This window comes from Leptosomus discolor, chromosome 5, assembly GCF_034619465.1.
Source record: "Leptosomus discolor isolate bLepDis1 chromosome 5, bLepDis1.hap2, whole genome shotgun sequence".
In the NCBI taxonomy this organism is placed as follows: Eukaryota; Metazoa; Chordata; class Aves; order Leptosomiformes; family Leptosomidae; genus Leptosomus; species Leptosomus discolor.
This window is the reverse complement of record NC_141395.1, coordinates 13,196,817-13,217,308: the sequence shown is the minus strand read 5'-3', so window position 1 is coordinate 13,217,308 and position 20,492 is coordinate 13,196,817. Positions and strand designations below refer to the sequence as shown.

The following is a 20,492-nucleotide window of genomic DNA, read 5'->3' as shown; positions in this document are numbered from 1 at the left end:
ATGCTCTCTTGCTACCTTCAGATCAAGACAAATACTTTTTTGGAGGGTGTTACATGCCTCAGTAGAAGGGTGGCTGGTTCAAACTCTGTAGCTTTTGTTACACAGAAGATGGGGAAAAAAGTATGATCTCATCTCAAGCCCTTTCAGCGCTGGAGCTGAATTTTTGCCACTGGCTTCATTGTACCAGGACTTCACTTCTGTGGCCTGATGCAAAGCTTATGTGAGAGTCCAGCTGATTTCCATGGACTTTGCAACACAGGTGTAACTCCGCAGTCACTAGTAGTTTCTGCTACACATTGTTATAAGGCAGCGTTAATAAATATGATTTTTTTTTTTTTTCTTCCTCTCTTTAGATTACAGACTTGGAAGCAAAGCCAGAAAACGGTTTGGCAGCTGTTAGGTAGGAATGGGTTTGGGTTTTTTTAGGATTTGGAGGTTGTGGGGTGAGGGAAACTGCTTTTGCCTAATGCAAACTGTATACACTATAACCCAGATGTTCTCAAGTTGGAATCTAGTCTGTGCTTCTCATGGAAGACTCAGGTGTCAGCTGCGGAGGCTTGACAGCGTGTCATCTCCCACACTTGCTATACAGAGCTGAGCATTATTGCTGCTTACTGCCTAGGGTAGTCTGGGCTGAGATGGCAACATGAAAGATCTCTTCCCTTGGGAGAGTGGTAAATTCATCTCACTGTGTTCCATCTCTTTGGGAAAGAAAAGGAAGACGCACTCTGGAAAGGAGCCGTTGCCATTTGTCCTCTGTGAACTGACCAGGCCGTGATGTTCATTTCTCTCACCCAAACTCATACACAAATGCCTGCTAAATTTGATACAGCAAAAATTTTACATCCTTGTGAATGGTTCAGCTGGGCATTGATTTCTGCTTAAGCAGCTAGTCTACCTTCCTAATTTGAGCTAGTCCATGAACAGTCCTGTGCTGGTCTGTGCTGAGATGCCGACTCACTGAGGTCTCAGTCACCTCCAGCACCACATCAGCAAACCTGTGTGAGGCTGCTGAGATGTAGAAGAAGCAGATTTGCAAAATAATATAGAGGATTCCAGATGGACTTTCTGGAGTATTAGGGCAAGCTGCAAGTTAAAAAACCCCCAAACAATCAAAACTAACCAAACCAAAAAAAAACCACCTCAAAAACTTTATATAGTAAAATAAAACAATATCCAACTCCCTTATCTGAAAGCCTGTGGTAACCAAGCAGGAGAGCAATATCTCTTCATAGCCCTGTGCTTATGAAAGCTTCTACTGGCTAAACACTGCCTTGGAGACTTGATTAATACCTGCAGTCAGGAATGTTTTGTATTTTCCTCTGAGTGTTTTCAACAAAATCCCAAAGCTTTCCCTTCAACAATTTGGGAAGAGGTTTCACTAGGAAGAAACTATTTTTCCACTAAAAAGTTAATTTTGTTAGGCACTTGACTATCATCAGGGGTTTCACCCCCATTTTAAGAACTGAAAACCAAAATATTTTAAAACATAGTCAGATCAAATGGGAAACGTTTGGTTTTGCTAACAGTTTTTGAGTTGTCAAAAGGAAACTGTCTTTTGTGTATGAAAAAGCATATAAATGCTAGGTGAAAAACAAACAAACAAACCAAACCTGAACATTCCCATAATAGTGTTGGTTTTGTTGAAAATATCTTATTATGCTAGAAAACTCTTTCCTACTGGTAAAAACTCCTTGGAAAGTATGCCAGCATGGTGCACACGCTCATCAGGGCACCCAACTTTATAGTTTCCTGGGATGGGCTGGGGCTCTGTCACCTCAAACAGACACAGAACGATCTTTGAAGGTCTCAGAGAAAAGATTTTCTGGAGGTCCTAACCCACAAAAAGTGAGGGTCACTCTTCACAGGAGACAAAGTAAGAGGGTAAAATTATGCATCAGGGAAAATGAATCGTATATTGAAAAACAGAGCAATGAATCAGGCAAATATTTTGGTAGCTTGCAGGAGGGGCTGTCATAACCTTATGGAGTTACAGAATGCTTTGGGAGAGAGAGCACAGTTCTGCTAAAGTGTCTGATTTTATGCTTCTCCTGCCCTGTCTGACAACCCAACGAAATATGCTTTCTTTGCAGATTCATTAATGGTTTGAGCCAAGACGTCAACCTCACCATTGACAGCAAACAGTTCATTGCTGTTCAGAAAAACTACACCGCTTCTGAGTACTCGCTGCTAGAGAGGGACAAGTAAGTTTCCCTTGCTGTGCTGAAGGTCCTTGCTGAGGCCTTTGCTTGGATACAATTGGGCTTTTCTTAGGCGAATAGCAAAACCTTCATTGCTATTGTCTTGGCATTTGGTTGTGGGGAGCAGATGTTTGCAAAAAAGCAGAATTACTGGCTCTGTGCAGAGCAGGTGCTCGGGGCCACTTGTGTGTGTGCAGAAGCACCATACACTTAGTCTGTGAAGTATCCAAGCCAAAGGACAGCAAATCAGTACCTCTGTGTGTAATATGCAGTTGAATAGATTCAGCCTCCAAACAATGTCTGGGATGGCTCCCTTTCCATGGCTGTTATTGCTTTGGTAGGGTAAAATCAGCAGGGACAAAGCTTGGAAACTTTAGTCCCATGACATGAGTATAATGACATCCTAATTTAGGCCATAATCTGAGTTTTCTTAGAGTCAGGTCAGGGGCATTTTTGGATTTGTTTTGAAGTCCAGATACAGTATTTAACTTTCTCTAAGTTTTTATTCACATTATATGGGGACCTGGAGAGAAGAAACTTGCCATTCCTATGCATCTGTCAGCAGAGTAAGGTGGGACATAGCGAAGTCCCCTCTGCCATTTGATGCCTGCTCTATTTTGACATTCTCTCAGGCCCAAGCTCTTAGTGTTAGGGTGGTCTCAGGTCCAATTCATATTCCACACTACAAAGCATTGGTATGTGGGCTGGTAACATCAGGTAACATTACATGGCTCTGCAGGCTGGGCTTGTTAGACGGGGGCTCCATATGGCCTTGGTTTGGCAGCACTGGAGCTGGCTCTTGTAGAGTATTTCTGGTGTTTGCAATGTTTCAAAACAAGCTTCATGGCTTTTCTCTGCATCAGCTCCATCCAAAATATTTATTGCTGTAATTTAGTAGGATGCAGCAGCCATTGTGGCAATGCTGCTGAGCCTCCGTGCCATCTCACACATTCAAAATCAGAAGAACAAATATGAAGGCTACTTTGCTGTACTGAATGGAAACAAAGAGGCTTGTGGATGCATATCCTGAAGGCTGCTTGAGCCTGGCTAACTTGTCTGGCCCACAGTTCCTGAAGAAGTGGAGAAAATTTTGGAGGGAAAATAAACCTGAGGGTGGCGGGGGGAAAATCAGTTCTAGATGAAAACAGAAACCATTTGAAAATGTTAGCAATAGCCGAGGTCATTAGGTGAACTCCAGTCAGTGCCTAAGTGTTTCTGGAAGGAAAAGATGGCAAGAACTCTAGTGATCTTCTGACATATAAACATTACTGCAGCTCTACACCATACATCCTCCCTACTCCATTGTAGGGACATGTTTGATAGCTGTACTCTGTTGCTCTTTATCTGTGGGACTAACTGGGAAATACCGTACTTCACCATTGTATCTAGGTATAATAATGGAAAATGCATAACTGAAATGGGAGAATTCACCCTGGAACTAGGGCTGCTCGATTTCGGCGCGTCATACACCGTTGTGATAACTAATGTAAGTGTCTGTGTGATGGTAACAAGCTCCTTCTGTTCTGGTCTCTGGCAGTGCTTCTGTTCTTATATTTGTGCCTCTCACTTTCTCCACCTTGCAAGATCTGGGCAGTAGCCATCTGAAGGCAGTCCATTATACAAGGGCTAGTAAAAGTTTTGGCACCTGCAGAAGCAAGGTGGGTGGCTACTCATTCCACCTTACACTGTGATCTTGTCAGATCTCGTGGGTTAAACAAGAAGTAAGATCTCTTCCTTGATGAAAATCCGCCATGGAAAATCACGTGATCCATGGTTTGTGCTGGTCTCATGCCGTCCTTGGTCAGTTAACATTGACCCAGCGCACTTCAAAGAGCTATTACAGTCTGCCAAGAGCTGACTCTGCTTGTGGTCTATAAAATACTGTGCCTGGTGGTACCTCACACCTGAAAAACTCTGCAGAAACAGTCTGCTGCATCTTCACAGTTAACTTGCTGATCTAAAGGCTGATCTTCCAAGACTTGTGCATTATGCATGGAGGGAGGAGGGATAAAGTGTTGAGGGAGGAGGCTGGTGAGATTGTGCATCTGGTTTTCCTCCTCTCACTGTCTGTACAGCTCATTTGGAGCCTAGTGTAAAGTCAAGGCATGGTTTTCTGAAGAACCTGGCCCTGATGGGGTGTGAGCACTGCTGAGAGGGTGGATTCCTTTCCCTGCCTGCCAGCCTCTTAGGCATGCTGCTCCAACCCTGGTCCAGCTGGCAGGAGCCATGGAGATGAACATGATCAGCTTAGTTCCCACTTTAACCTTTCCACTGCACAGGCACACAGACAAACCAGGTCTGACAGGACACGCTACTAAGCTGCCCTCCAAGACTTTGGCTACTGTGTCGTGATGAGCAGAGCAAAGTGCTGTCAGCTACTCCCTGGCAGTAACATTTCCCTGTTGGGCAATTAATAGGAGCTGTCCATGTCTGCAGAGTCCAAATACATAGGGGAAAAATCATAGCTGCAAAGCACCTGGCGTTTTTTTTTTTAACTCTAGTAGCTGGAGTGGGATGCACAGTCCTGGAGGGAACAGGCAGATGCTGCCATCTGTGAGTGCAGAAATTTATGTACATAAAACACATACACACTTGAAGTGATGTTGGTCAGACCTGTCCTCCATGGCTGCAAGCCTCTTTCACCAGATGAGAAACCAAGTAGAGAAGTTGTGTGAGGAATATTACACTAAGAATATTGCCCCAGAGCCTCTGGTAATGCAACTGAGTCAGGGCTAGTTGAGGTAGATGTGTCCCATGTCACCATGGGCAAGGATTCCAGTTTGTGGTCCCATCTACAAAAGTCCCCGCTGTAGCCATGGCTGTTTGGAGGTGGTTCTATGCCTCAACCTTTCAGCCCTTCTGGACCCTGTGCTAGTCCTTTAGTCTTTTTGACCCTCTGTTTTTCCATCTCTCTCCCTGTGGTTTCCTCCTTCTTTAGAGAGTTAATTTGCTCTAGGTCAAGATAATTCTTAATTATTGCAGTGATTTGTACTGAGCCCTGCTCCTCTGACAGAAGTGCTATATAGAAGAACCAAGAATGCAATATATTAGTCTGCTAATGTGGCTGAACTGTGATACTTAAATCATGGGGATGCTGCCTTCTACCCAGTCTTCCTCAGTGTGCAGTTATAGAATGGTGCTTGTGACAGTTCTTTATGGGCTAAATAGCAATGCACAGCTCTCCTCTCACCCCCTTTAGCCTGCTAAAATACAGTCTCTTGATTTGCCTCCCTGCATGGTGATTAAGTACATCTCATAAACATCCCTTGTATTTTCCCAAGTACTCTCCTTAAAAATGGAATTTTCTGCCTGAAGTCATTTCAGTCTAGTGTTTTCCTGGCTACTAGTCAAATCTCTCTCTGCCTCTTAGCCTCTGTGCATCAGAGACGGTATTCATTACACCTGGGAAAGCAAACAAAAAGAATGAGGAATAAATCGGCTGTAACTATTTGAATACATCTGATAAGGGGCAGTCTCTGCTATTCTTGATGTTCCTGAACTGGATTTGTTTGGGTGTCACCGTTATAGCAGGGGAGTTGTACAGTGACAATGAAATAGGAACAGAGGCCACATGGCTGCAATAAGCATTTATCCTCTTGTCCTCTCCTGGCCCTCAGGACAGCAGCAGGTCACAGGCTCTGCACAAGTGCCACACAGGCTTTTCCCAACCCTGCTACGGAAGGCAGCTTGTTGGTTTGCAATAACTCATGCAACTCTTGCAGCACATGAATGAGTTGGGATGCTTTCATCCTGCCACCTCTGCCCTGTGCAGTAGGAGTCAGCCTGCTCCAAACACGCTTGGAAATGGTAGGGGTCAGACCCAGAGTTTTGCTTCCACCTTTACTTAGAACTTCAACTTGGTAAAGTTGCTGTTGGAGTCTGGGCCAAGAAGGATCTGGTCTTTGAGCAGCTAATCAATATGCCTTTATTTTCTTGCTAGATTTCTGGAGGTGCTGTTAATACATGGAAGTCAGAAGACATCAAAGCCAACAACGTCCATATGGCTTGGCAGTTACCACAGTACTTATTAATATCTGCTGGGGAGGTGATGTTCTCCATTACAGGTCTGGCCTTCTCCTATTCTCAGGTACTCCATTTAAAGATTAGACTTTAGATTAAACTTACAATTAGACTTCAGGGTTTATTCCTGCATCCACCATTGACTTGTAATACATCCTTTGGCTAAAAGTGGGATTATAACACAGCTTGCTAAGTGCCTTCAAGCTGAATTAATTCATACTGTGAAGATACCTGTTCTCAGTTATACTCAGGAAAATCCTTTTCTGGTAAAGCTGAGAACATAGAACAAAACTGGATAGAAGTATATTTTAATGTGAAAGCTCTGAATACTGTAATATCAGGTTTTTCTCCCAGTGAAATATTTTGTGATATGTATTTTCCAGTGACAAAAAGGCAAGGGTATCTCAAGGACTACTGGGTGGCATGGGGGCTTGGGCCTCCTTTAAACTGAAAGATGGAAGGAGTCTAAGCCTACCTGAGTGTAACAAGGGAGCAAGGTGTAACGAGTGTGCAAGGGAAGAAGGTTTATGAGAAGAGAGGACAGAGACATTTCAGGATCAAAAAGCTGAAGCTGCTAAAATTTGTCCTTGGAGTGAAGTGCAGTTGTTTATTAATGAGGGTGATTAATACAGTGGGACAATTTGTCATCAGCAGGAAGTTTAAAGTCTGATTTCCAAAGGCATACAGCCACATGGCACCATACTCCAAGGTGCAGGGCTTGTGTGGCTCCCTGAACTTCCTTTCAGATGATGCAGGTTGGGGATGGTCAGGATCCAGCTCTGCAACAACAGCATCACCTCTTTCTTCATGTGTCCTCCTGGAGGACATGTTTTGAAAGCTCCTTGTATGCAGCTGTTGAAATTAACCACAGAGGAGACTGCACAGAGGAAATTCCACCATCTGCTCTCTACCCACCTCCACTGGGCAGAGCATCACAGGGTGAAGCAGGGCAGAAGGGCACAGCGTGATACCCACTGACCAATCCCTTCTCCTCTTTTCAGTCTCCGGCCAGCATGAAGTCGGTGCTGCAGGCAGGCTGGCTGCTCACAGTGGCTGTTGGGAATACTCTTGTGCTCGTGGTTGCACAGTCTGCACCAATGGCACAGGTACGGTTTTGCTCTTAAACCGGAGGTAATGCTTTAAAACAGGCCCGGATGGCGCTTCTGGGTGTCCGTGTCCTGGAGGCACAACTTCTGTGCACAGCCCCAAGCTCCTGGAACAGAATGATGGCAGACTGCACCAAGCTGCCTCCCAGCCAGGGCTCTGCGTTGCCCTCAGCAGCGTTACCCTCTGGAGCAATAGCTCTCCCTAAGCCTCCCAGACGTGCACTGTGATGGTGTTGCTGGAGTTCAGCTCTAGGCAAGCGGGTTGTATTTGGGCCTGGAGCCTGGATGCAATGCCAGCCAAACGTTGCAGTGGCTTACCAGAAGCAGCTTGCCTTCATCCAGGTAGCCCAGTGGGCAGGCAGCCTCCTCAGGTGTCTAGTTTGAGACTCCTTCAGGGCCACCTGCTTGTGGCAAGCTTGCCTGGGGAGGTTGTGATGCAGAACCTGTTTAATTCAGGTTATCGGACTTCTGGGGTGATGGCATGAAGGTGTGAAATGGGGCTTATTTCTGGCTAACATGAAACTGCCTCTCCCAAAGGCATCTTGTGGGCAAAAAGCCCAGGCAGGTATGTTCCAGTCAGGACAGATTTGTAAGAAAAGATTGAATGAAAACTAGCTCAATCTAACTGGTTTGTTTCAAGGTATATCACATACTCATAATTATGTTATGTGTACATAACTAACCAGAAAACAGGATGAGAAACTTTCTATCTTGTGAGCAAACTTGGAAGCTAAAAAGTAATTTTCACCCAGCTCTTTAAAAAGTGCTTGGAAGTGCAGAGAAATCCTCTGGACTGAGAGTCTGGGGTCCCCTGACCTGCTGTTCTTTTTTCTTTCCTAGTGGGCTGAATTTGTCTTGTTCACTGTTCTCCTCTTTGCTGTGTGCATTATTTTCTCCGTCATGGGATATTTCTATGTCAGTGTGGATCCAGAGGACCTAGAAGAAAAGGAAGAGAAGACAGAGACCTCAAGCAGAGGAAACATGATTAGTCTCGTTACTCAGAAAACAAAGCTCTAACACATGGATTGGGGTTTATTTTTTTTAACTTAGTAGGTGAGAGGGTAAAAGAAGGGTGGGACAACGTTACTATATTTTATAGCATTGCAGTCTTTATTACTCAAAATGTAGCCACCTTCTAAATAAGGACCAAATAGCCCTCTATAAAAGCAATGGGGGTCCTGAAATCAGAGCAAAACTCCCTGGGAAAGCTCCTCTGGTATTAAGAGCCCTCATAAGTAAATACAGTGTAATTTAAAACCTGCCCATCTTTTTAAGCATGGAATGCTTTCCTATGATTTTGTTTTAAACATATATTTAGGGCAGCAGGGAGGAAGGATGGAAGGAATGCCATATGACAGCAAAATTTGAAGATGTGGGGAGAAAAGAATGAAAATCCAGTATGGGAATAAGGGAAGAATAGATGTTACTGACAGAAGAATTTTTAATGCTGTCATCAAGGACTGGAAGTGTTACGCACAATCCCAAAGGATTTCATCATGTAACTCTCCTTATGAGTATTTCACCCCATTATTGCCTGTTATGAATGGTCCTGATATATGACTCACCTTCAGGCTCAGAAGTAATAACAGGGAATTAAATTCTGCAGGCTAAAATATTCCCAAAACACTACTGAAGAAGATATGCATGCTACCTTCTCTCTTATACCCATTTTTTCCTAGAAGTTTTTAGCAACTGATGGTGTTCTTTGATTAGACGTGATTAGAGAATTGGTTTATGCTTTCTTATTTCAGAAATCCAGGCAATTATTTGCCATCTTCCTATATATTAAGCCTTTATTGGGTATTTTCTTTTACAGAATCTGCCACTGCAAGTTAGGATATGGCTGATTTCTTATCTCATGCTTCAGTTATTCCCCTGGGAGACACATTGCAGCAGTTTCTATAAAATTCCAGGCATCCTGCAGCCAGTTAAACAGGGATGCACTTTATCATTTTTTTAGCCTACAAGAAGAGACCTCCCTTTTTCCTCTCTGTTTTTGTCTCTACACCAAACTTCATCTATAGCTATTTTATCAGAATTGTGATATAACTGCCTGATTTTCCTTGTCTGTGTGAAGCTGTGATTTCATGTTCTGCATAGAAGTAATTCAACCATTGCTGACCTAGTAAAACTCCTGATAGAGTCCCTACCTTCCTCTGTCACTCCAAGGTCACAGTTGTAACAGGTATGGCCTAGTACACAACAAGGTTGTCAACAGGATCTTCAGGTTCGCAGAGAATAGATTTTAAATGATGCTTTCCTCCTGCATCTTGCCATTGGCCATAGGTGGCCGCTGATGCTTTGATTCAGGAGATCATGAAATGCATGTTTAATTTCATTCCTGTTCAGGACAATGCTAGGGAATACACTTAGCTTGACACCTCTGCTACTTTAATGTGCTGCCTTGTCTATGTGTATGTCTCCTTGATTAAGACTGAGAAAACCCCACTTCTTGGTTTGTAACTGGAAGACTCACAGCCTCAGATTGTTTTCTCTGCTCCCTGTTGTAAATGGTCATGAACTTCCATGGCTAGTTCTGCATAAGCTCCTGCCTGCTGTGAAATAGCATCTGGGTCTTGTGCCAGAGGGGGGCTGTGGTCTCAGATAAATGACAACAGGCTGCGGGTGTGCACACAGAAACACTTAATGTGGTTCTGTTGATGCAGAGCCATTTATTAAGCTGTGGTGGCTGGATCCGGGCAGCTGAACCCTGCGACTCAGCAGGGAATGAAGGGCATTGAAAGCCATCTATTAGGTCATCTGACCTGCTCCTCAGAAGCCAAGTGAGGATTATTCCCTCTGCTCCTTTCTGGTATTGTTCTCCTGCCGTGATTCTTTGTGTGTATTCTTTCTCCTCCAGGCATTGTTGTTTTCCTAATCCTGTTTTATGATACACTGTGAATCAGCTCAGAGGCTGCTGAATCATTCTGCTATGATGCTGTTTGTCCGGCTTCCAATTTGAAGCACTAATAGAAAGCATTTCTGCCTCCCCCCCGCAAACAAAACAAAAATCCCCGAACTGAAGGAATGGACAGGCTCCAGTAGCACTGAACAAACACAATTTAGAATTATTGGAGCATTTAATTTTTTATAAGCTTTGAATTTGGAGGCGTGTTGGAGTTTGAGGGCATACGTGATGAAGAGACAATTGAAAATTATTAGAGCACTTTCCTTGGGAAGCACTTGGTACGTCGCAGCTCAAAGTGGCATGAGGGAAAGCAAGATGTCCAGAGGACATGATCTTTAAGACTACGTATGCTCAAGAACCTCTTGATTTTTATGTTTTATTTCCTTACTGGCGGCACTACCAGAAGCTGTCACACACTCTGAGCTTAATTTAAAGGAATCATTCCAAGCTCATAAAAGATACATTTAGGATGTCATCTGTATCTGCCTTTTAGACTCCTGATGCCAAATTGCCCCTTTCCAAACATCTCCATGTTCCAAACCATCACCATAATGCTGGGAGGAGAAAAATTGCAATTCACAGTTGGGAAGGTTACGAACAGGAAGGCAATACTATAAATAAAGTGCTAACATGAGGCTGGGGGCTGCTTCTGCAGCCCCTCTGGGGAATTGCTTGCCTAAGGGACTGCAAGGCTCTGTCTACATTTCTCTTGCAGCTGACACAGTTACTTCTCCCCACCTGCTCATCATCACCTATTGGAAGCTTTGTCCTCCTCCAATCTGCCTGCTTGTTTGCTGGTATGATCCTTCCCCACCGTTTCAGCTGCAGTTGTGAAGCTTTGCTAATTGGACCCATTTGTTTGAAATGCACCAGCAGTTTGGAGGGATTTCCACTGGGCGTGTGGACAAACAGCCAGCAGCAGGCTGGGGGCGGTAATGAAGAGCTGCCCCTGCTGTAGCTGGAGAAGGTGGCAAAACAGCACATTCAGCATAGCACTTCTCTAATTTTAGAGCCAGAGCTCCATCCTCGGAGCCTTTTTATCACTTTCAAATGGACTCAAGACTGGATCAAAGATTTACGACCTGATTCTGTGGAGTTTTGACGTCTCTGGGTTTTGGGGTTTTTTTTTATATGGTCAGCTCAGAGATGGGGCTATGCACAGCTCTTAAGGCCCAATTTTAGAACAATATTATTCTTCCCGATTCTTTGATTTAGGATCAGAGGGAGAAGCCAAAATAGCAATAGTATATGTAAAGCTATGTGAATCTCTATGGAGAAATAGCAGCCAGCTTTGCCTGTCACTGGAGGGAGTCTCAGCTGTTGGTGGAGTTTGCCTTGGAGCAGATTAGGGTAAGCTCACACCAGCTATTTGGGAGGCTGACCTACAGAAAAGATCATCTCCAGCTAAGGGACAGTAATGATCTGGTCGGGGATCTGTAGGTATGTTGCTGCACAAGCCTTCATGGAGGTTGCAGGGGTTTGGCTTCACTGTAGAAGTATATGTATTTATCTGTTTTTCTGAAGGATGCTTTCTGATAGACTTTTTTGTGCAGCACATTTCCATTCGGTTGCACTGGCTGTTAATCAACATATTTTTTCCCTTAGCAGGTTGTAAGTGTGGCCAGTGTTATTTCCAGCTTTGCATGAAATAAGCATAAAAATGAGTTTTCAAACTCAGCAAAACAACTTCTTGACTGCAGGTTCCTTAAATTTATCTCTTCTTTCTGAAGCAGTCAGACACCTTCAGGTAGCAAGCTGCTCCGTGAAGCTCAAGGGCCTAGCTTCTCTCTTTTCCTCCCTCTCCCTTTCCTCACAGCCCTACAATTTCAGAAGATGCGTTTTGGAGGATTCCAGAAGCTGAGCCCTGGGAGGCCTGCATGGCACTTGCTCAGATGCAGCTGGTATGTGCTGTCAGCACTGGCTGGGAGGCAGGAGCCCAGCCAGGCACAGGAGCTGGTTTCTCTCTGGAGACCCAAATGAGGCTGGGCAAGGTAGCCTGGGGCAGGGCTTGCCCTGGTGGAAGATTTCCTGAGCAGTGATCTAGATGTGAGTTTTATTGTGAAAGTGAAATGTGAGCGAGTGGAGGAAAAGTTTTTACTGGCCTTGGCCTGAGGTGCTGTGCAAGGAGGCTGGAGACTGATGGGCAGGGAGAAAGAAAGGGCTAGTTGGTCGAGGTCTTCCCGACTCCTCAATGAGCAGCTGAAATTCCTCACATCGAATTATTTGGAGAGAAAATGAGACAGGAGAAGTGGAAGGCTCAGGTGATTTAATAGCAGATGACTTCAGACTTTTCAGAAACGCTCTCTCCTAACTGGTGGTGCAGGGCCATCAGGGAAGTTAGTCACCTATGGCTTGAAAACTGGTTTGTCGTTCCAGAGTATTGCAAAAACCAGCATACAGACCTTCATCGGTGTGTCTGCAGCAACTGGAAGAGGAGGTGGCTGCGCTCCTGTCCATGCCCTCACTGTCCATGGCAGCCACCAACTTGGCTTCTCCTTGGGACAGAAAAAATAGCTGAAGGTGTATTACAGATGGGAGTAGCACAGGAGGGAGAGCTAAATTTAGGGGTGGTTAATGGGTCATTTTAGCCAGGGTCATACATAGAGGAATAATCTCCTCTGTGTGTTGAATTTCTTTGCCTATAAGAAACACTTTCTAGCACCAGCAGCTTAAACCTGAGAGTTCAGCTCCATGGCAAATACAACAGCTGCTGAATTTTGGATGATACCAGACTTTGCATTTCATTATCACTACATTTGTTATTGTGATATCATTTTAAAACAGCATTTAAGAGATGTTTCTGGTCCCAGATGTTGGCAGATCTGGCCAGGGTTTTGCATGTTGATAGCTGGATTTATACTAGTCTTTTCATGTCAACATGTGCGATAAACCTGTCATGTACAAGTAGATGTTGCGAAGCCTTTGGATTTCCCCAGCAATTTAGAAAAAACAAAATCCCCAGTGATGATGGCTAAGTGTGAACTGTGGCATTGCTTCCTTGTTGGAGCTGCCCACGTGCTTTGTAAAACAGGGACCCTCATTTATCTTCTGCAAAGTGCTTCCCAGAAAGAGAAAAATGGGGGACACTATTAAACATTTTGCCTTGAGAAGGGCTCATGCTATGTTACAGAAATTGCATGAAGGAAAATAATTGCTTTGCTTAAAATGCTTCCTTCCTTGCCATCTCAGGTGGTCAACAAGGAATGAAACAAGTTGTTTCTTAGTGAGCTTTGAGTCAAGGAGCTGCTGCATCTTCTCAAGGTCTTTCCATGCTGTGATTTACCAGCAGATCAGCGTTAACCTGCCTCTAGTACCTGCAGATCAGAAGACTGCCAGGATGCAGAGCAGCCACGCTGCAGGCTCCCACTGTGAGCTGATCAACTTTGATCACTTCATTTTTAATGAATAGTTTTAGCAGCTATCCTGCAGGGCTAAGTCAGAATTGGTCTAAATTTAGGCCAAAACTAAGGACCCAAGAGAACAGTAATCAACAAGATAAATAGCAAAACTCTCAAAAAACCCTGCTAAAACACTGTCTTAGTGCTTAATTAAAATTTTAATATGCTTACAGAAAGTAAAAACCTAAACCAGAATGTAGCAATTCAGTGAGAGCAATGGGAAGCTGCAGTTGGAATCCAGCAGCGTGGCAACTGGCAGCCAAGCTGAAGACACAAAAATCAAGCAAACATAACTTTTTAGATTATTTTTTGTCATTGCATATGTTGTTCAGTCTGCTTGGCCTGTCCTGTTCAATCTACCATGTGTGTAAGGAAAAGAAGCTGAACTGACTCATGGAAGACACATACCCTTCCCAAGCTGCAGCTTGGTTTTCTTGTTGCAGACACCCAGGTTAGCTCCAAACGACTCCCTCCGCTAGCAGTCAGCCCCCTCAGTCCAACAGGCTGATTTGCCCTCCCCAAAAGTCACTCAGTCTTCTCCCTGAAGACTTTGCCAGCCCTCAGCACCTTGCTTATTCCTCCTCTCATACAAGCTCTCTACTGCCAGAAACAGTGTGTCTTCTTGGGTGTTATCCTGGGTAATGCCACCCACTTTCCTACAGCCAGAAAAGCTTCTCACCCACAGGACTACTGTGTCTGGGCAGAAATCATGCAGAGCCAAATATCTGGGTGGTTACAGGGCATCTGCCCTGGCTTGCTTTGGCTCTGGCTTCTTGTCACAGCCTCATATGGCTCAATACATCTTACATAGGCAAACCAGTTCAGAAGCACTGGGCTAATCCAGCATCTCTGTGTGTCCCTCCGATCTGTCCTGTGCCCAGTTAGCTGGCTGCAGTCGGCCGTTGTGTTGTGCCCTGTCAAGCTGCAGAGACTTCTGGACTGAAGCTAGTTACCAGCCATGGGGGGGGCGTTTGTGCTGCCTACGGCCCCAGCCTGCTTTAGTTGGCCTTTGTTTGTATTTGTGGTCAGGCTGCTCCTTCCAGCCTCCCACTTGTGATGGAGGCTCTGGAGCCCTCCTCTGCCAGCCAGTTTGCGAGTCTTTTTCTTGTAGAGAAGTAGGAGAAAGTCACTCAGGTTGTGTTCATCGCAGCACTAGTGTGTGGTCAGCAGGCTGCATCTGCAACCACAGATCTCCCATCAGTGTGGACGTGGCAACCAGTGAAATGGGGCTGTCTCCTCTGCCCACAGTGCCAGCACAGGGACTGTTGGTGGCAGTAGGGCTGGCTCTGTGGATTTCCCAGGCTTGACCGGGATCTTTTAAAAGCCATTGTCAGTGTTTTGCTGGGAGACCTGTGTTATGACTGTGGTGCTGCCAGGCTTCAGCTTCTGAATCTGCCAAGTGAGGAGCAGCAGGCTGCGTGCCTGGGCAGAGCTGCTCCTTCCAACGCAGGGAGCTGTGCCGGTGCTGCTTGCCCACGGTGGGGCACTTTCTGGTCCTTCTTCATCTACTTACTCAGCCCCAGTGACCACATCTCAGGTAACTGGCATCTCCCAGACCCTCACTGTGTTAATGAGCCCACCCATGAGGGAAGTTTATTCGAGTAGAAGTGAATTTGGTTGCTTTGAGCTCTGACTCTACCCCAAAGAGCCTTTGTTCAGGCTCTTTGTCCAATCTGTGCATCAAAACACTCTTCAAGTAAGCCTTCATGCTGTCCTCACCAAAGACATAAACCTCTCAAAGGCACTGTGCCAATATGGATTTTCCTGCCCAAGTCAGAGGTGAAAGGGGCCAGCAGGAATTCAGCAGGTGCCAGGAGCTGCTGCCTTTCAAAAACACAAGCCACTGTCAGTCACGGTGGCTCCCCACATGCAAGGCCATGCAGTCCAGCTCCTGCTGTGCCCTGAGCTCAGCAGAAGCTGGCGGATGCTTCTCTAGGGGCTGCAGCTCCCAGGTCCCAGCACTGGCCAGCCCACCTGTGTGCCATTCACGGTCTGTCAGCAGCGGCTTTGCTTCCTGACACTTCGTACAGGCCAAAATATGCAGAGCAAAGAGAAAAAAGTTCCCTCTTTCCACAGAGTGTATTTAATTTGCTTTTTTCTGTTCCTTTCACATTCACAGCCAGTGTCATTAGCTGCCCCGTTATTTCAGGGCTGGCCAAGGGAGCTGCGCAGTTCCCCCCATCTCATCACTGCCTCGGAGTAAGGGGAGTTCGGTGCTCTCCCGCTCTGCCCACCCATGAACACCTTCCTGGAAGCTCTCCTCAAATTCAGGTCCCCCACTCCTCCAAAGAGCACATCCCTCATGAGAACAAGGATTTGACATGGTTTTGACCAGCCAGTCCCTTTGTGGGATTAGCCAGCCTGGGTAATGTTTGCGTTTTCACCCTTTGCTGCTGTTGGCTGTGGCTTTACTTTTGGAGCTAATGTCCCTGTTTTTCTTTCCTTTTTCCCCCTAAAGGTTGCCCTGAGCTCCTACACTATCTGTATAAAACAAGTAAATGGCCTTGCCTGTTTGCAGGCAGGTAGTCCTTCCATCTTCTACCAAAACTTTGACGGTGCCATGAAGAATCCCTCTGCACTGTGCCAGTATAGTCCTTTACATCGCTACTGGAGGACTTCTTTGGCACTTCTTTGCATCATTCTTTTGTACACGCTGGTTAAAAACCTTTAGGTTTGGGCTTGTGCTTCATTTCCTGCAGCCTGCAGCACTCCTCAAGTTTCTGTAGTGCGGGCTCCGAGTTCCCTCTTCTGTTTGAGCTGAAAAATATTAAAACCCACTGAATGCTTCAGAACCGGCTGGTTTTTGTCTAGTCAAGTTCCTTTTTTTTGCATTTCTTTTGCTGTGTTCTCATCCATTGCTTACAGCTATGGAGTGAAACACTGGTCCAGTCTTCCCTGTCCACCCTCACTTTTCCGGAGAAGGTTGGGCTTTTAGCTTTTCCATAAAAACCTTATCTTTGGTGCTTTAGACCTAATGCTATTCATTGTCCAGCATCCCTTGAAGCCAGGGATTTGGGCTCCTTCCTTTGGGTTTTCACTTCCATCTGCTCAGCATTTCTTAGTTGGTGTCATTGTATTATACCTCCTGGGGCCCACTGACCTACTGGGCTGAAAAGGAGCAGAGAAGTCATCCCAGTGGTCTTAAAAAATGCATCTAGGCGGGACCTGCTCAACTCTGAAAGTTTTGAGACCTTTTTCAGCTTGCTAGAGGAAGAGCAGGCACTTCTCTACATGAAGGTGTGCTCTCATGCCTACTGCATCCTGCTCTGGCTGGAAGGAAGTTCTACCATATCAGAGCAGCTCTGCCAGCCCCGGCACTTTTCTCCTGCTTTCCTCTAGCTCTGCATTTCCTGGCTTGGATTCATCTGCTCTGGTCCTCTCCTTGGTGGGTTTCTGCAGTAGTGATATTCACTCCGAGGGAGCCATTGCAGTGTCATGATGTTACTTGTGGTGACATCCATCGCAGGGTTTATTTTGCCTTTTCAATCTCCACTGTTCCAGGTTTCTGCTGTGGTTTCTCTTCATTCAGACTGTCAAGCCCTTGCCAATTTTGTCTTCCTCGTCATGGCTTCCCATTATCAATGCTGTGCTTGAAGTCCAAGTGCCCTTCACGCCACAGATCTGCAAGCTAAGTAAACTTAGCAAATCATTAGGGCAAACTTTGACCGCTCCTGTCTCCATCAAAGACTGGGATTAAATTAGGTCCCTTTGATAAACTGAGCTGATGGGCCAATTTGGATTGCACATGTGATATTATGAGCCTCATGGGCCTTATGATTAAAAGACACAAGAGAATGCAATTATTTAGAGAGCTACCGGGAGATTGCTGTAACTCACTAGTCACTTTATCAGAACAAAAGAAGAGCCCAATTCTCCAGGGTGGCAGACAGCTCCTTGGAAGTGGCTTTGAGCCTCTAATTGCTGGGGGAGGTCAGAGTCATGTTTGCCTCCTGCAGGTTTTGATGTCTCTGATAACACTGCGGGGGCAGGAAGCCACTCTGACAATTTCTGTCCCCAAGGCACTTGTTCCAGGAGTGAAACCATTCACACAGGTGGCTTCTTTATCTCTTTCTACAGTTGCCTGGGGTTTTTCCCCCCATAAACTACGGTGGTCTTTGCAGAGAGAGAGACCTCAGCTGGGTTTCTTTGCTGGACTCTAGTCAAATCCTGACCTGCACAGGGAGCTCAGTGCAATCTGGGCTGACTCCCTGCATCAAATCCTCAAGCCTGGGGCTGGATCCTGGCCCACTAGGGAAAGCTCTGTTAGCTTAGGCTCTGCATCAAGCCCTGAAGATGAGAAATGTCTGGCTGGACACAAATACAATTTTGCCTGGTTTTTGCTCTCAGGTTATTGAGTGAGAGCTGGATGGCATATGTAATTGTAGTAGGGCTATTCTTCTTTTTTTTTTTTTTTTTTTTTTTAATAGAATGTTCGTGCTGCATTTTAATTACAACATTTAGCATAGCTTGAGCTCAAATTGATCTTGTTTTTCAGCCAGGAAGCTTGTTTTTCATCTATTATAGTAATAAATGTGCTATTGATAATAGTTTAGGTGCAGTACAGCAAAGCTTTGTGTTATGCATCAGCTCTGGAGGGCCAAAATTTTCTTATTATCTGTTATTGATATGACAGTTTGCAAATATTTAACAAAAAAATTACCAGGTTTTCCCTGTCCCCTCTTAGTTTACAATCTTAGTCTTTTTGACAGCTGAATTCAGGATTAATGATGATCTTATTTAAGACAATTGTTTGCTAGCAGGTTTATTCGCTAAACCTACAAGTGCAGTAGGAGAAGTAGCACTGGCACTGCGAGTTAAATCTCATCCTTTAAGCGAATTTTTTAGCTTTATTCCTTCCAATTCTCCTAAGTAGAAATCGGATTTGCCTGGTAAAGTGCTTAGACCTGTTATTAATTTCTTATTTATGTAGTCATTTTAAATATAGAAGCTTAACATGAAGGGCTGGCAAAAGGAGATGTTTTTCTCTCCCAACTCTGAGCTTGTTTCGTCTGTTCAGATCATAGGTGCTTTAAGAGACAGGTCCGTCTGACCACAAGCCTGGGGGCAAGGAGACCACCTTGAGCCTCCGTAGAAAAGAGAGATCAGGAAGGACATGCTAGATTTGGTCCTCAGTAAAGTACTGGAGGCGGCACTGGGAAACATTCAGTCCTGGTCCTGGGACTAGTAAAACACATCCATGCTCTGCAGCAGCTTCCTCCCTGTCTGCTCCAGGTCTGAGCACAGGGTTAAAAGGTACGGAAAGGGCTGAAGCACCAACTTCTGCCTGGGAAGGTTGTTTCTGGTGTAGACGGCTGCAGGTGAAGCAAGGAGGGTGCTACACCCTGTGGAAAAGCCTGATGCATCCCCCAAGGAGTTCAGGGGCATCTTCTGGGGGAAAGCACAGCACCCTAATAGAGACTCAAAGAAAGCATGAAGCACCCCCTTCAGAGCACGTGCTGGGCACTGGGCCATTTCTGCCCTGCGGTTTCTGACCGTGGGCTTTGCATACACAATACAGGAATTCACTAGTGTGTGAGTCAGGCTTTGGAGATGGGAAGTGAATTTGTTCTCAAGTAAAATCACCTTTTGTTAGCAGAAAATCTGTGAGTTGGGTTCCCCAAGGGAACAGTGTTTGCAAATCACAGATTACTAAAAGAGAAAACATTTGAGGGGTTTGTTGTTGTTGCTGTTGTTTGGGGTTTTTTTGTGGAGTTTTTTGTTTGTTTGTTTGCCTTTTGGGTTTGGGAAGCTGGATGGCGCACATAAGTTTCTCCACAACTGACCTGGCCACAGATTTTTTCGTTTAATGTGAGAAAATGTGAGGCTATCCTTAAAAAGAGGAGCCCCCAGGAGTTCTGAAATACCAAACATCACACCAGCAAAAAAGATTGAAATTGGCAGCTCCCAGGGTAGTGTATCACATTGGTCTTAAGCAAAAATAAGCCAAATCAAACAAGACTTGATGGAACAGAATAAAAGCGGACACGCACCACAGCTTGGCTTGAAATAATGTGTTAATAGAGAGTGTTCCTTCATTACTTTTTATTTGATAAGCAGTAAAACCACAGGCTCACGCTGAATACAGTTTGCAGGTGCCCTCTGCTAATTGCCCATCCCCGTTTGCAGTGTAAGCACTCGTTACTCGCTTCCCTTGGAACTAGCAGTGGCCAGCATGAAGCAGGAGGGAGAGGGGCACAGCTGTGTATTTCAGCATGTCTGCACGTGTGTTTTCAATCCTGGAATAATCCCTATTATATGGACTTCTTAAGCCTGGTATTTGAGCCTTCATCTCACTTCTTTTTAAGGCTTGCTTAGCACTTTTTCAGTTGATTGATGCAGCATCAATCACTGTAATATGCCAGCTATGATGTTTCTGTTAATAACCACCAAGGAGCCTGGAGGCTCAGGGCCCTGAGCTGAGCCATGGGCATTTTCTATGTGAATGTCGGCGGGGATGTGCTGACCAGAGCAACTTGCAGATGTGTGGTGCAGCAGCAAGAAACTGCCCGTCATTCAGTCCTCAAGCATCTCCTACCTTGGGAATATGGCTATCGAGGTTACATTTGCAGCTCTCTTCTGCTGTTGGGGGTTAAGGCTTTGAGAAAAAAACATCCTTATGTGCAAGTTTGTGAAGTGCAGCTACCAGCTGGACACACCAAGGGTAAACTGGCTCCAATTACCTGCTTTGCTTACACCAACTGCCATGTATTACAAATCAAACCAGCCACAAGGAACCGACCTATTAAGCTGCTTTCTCATAATCATTAATTATGAAGATACCATCACTCATGTTTGTAATCTATGAACTGTCTTGTGACAACTGATTTATTTTTTTTGGTTCAATGGATTGTGATGGTGA

General features: G+C 45.2%; 1 protein-coding gene across 1 annotated transcript in view; it reads left to right on the top strand.

Moving 5' to 3' along the window:
• SLC15A2 (solute carrier family 15 member 2) overlaps positions 1–8,344 on the top strand; it is a 39,013-nt gene extending 30,669 nt beyond the window's left edge. Inside the window, exons 17-22 of the mRNA XM_009956341.1 lie at positions 354–400; positions 2,094–2,204; positions 3,591–3,687; positions 6,142–6,288; positions 7,223–7,327; positions 8,168–8,344. Of these exons, the coding sequence (XP_009954643.1) occupies positions 354–400; positions 2,094–2,204; positions 3,591–3,687; positions 6,142–6,288; positions 7,223–7,327; positions 8,168–8,344 (684 nt within the window). The remainder of the gene's footprint in view (positions 1–353; positions 401–2,093; positions 2,205–3,590; positions 3,688–6,141; positions 6,289–7,222; positions 7,328–8,167) is intronic.
• The last annotated feature ends 12,148 nt before the right edge of the window (positions 8,345–20,492 follow it).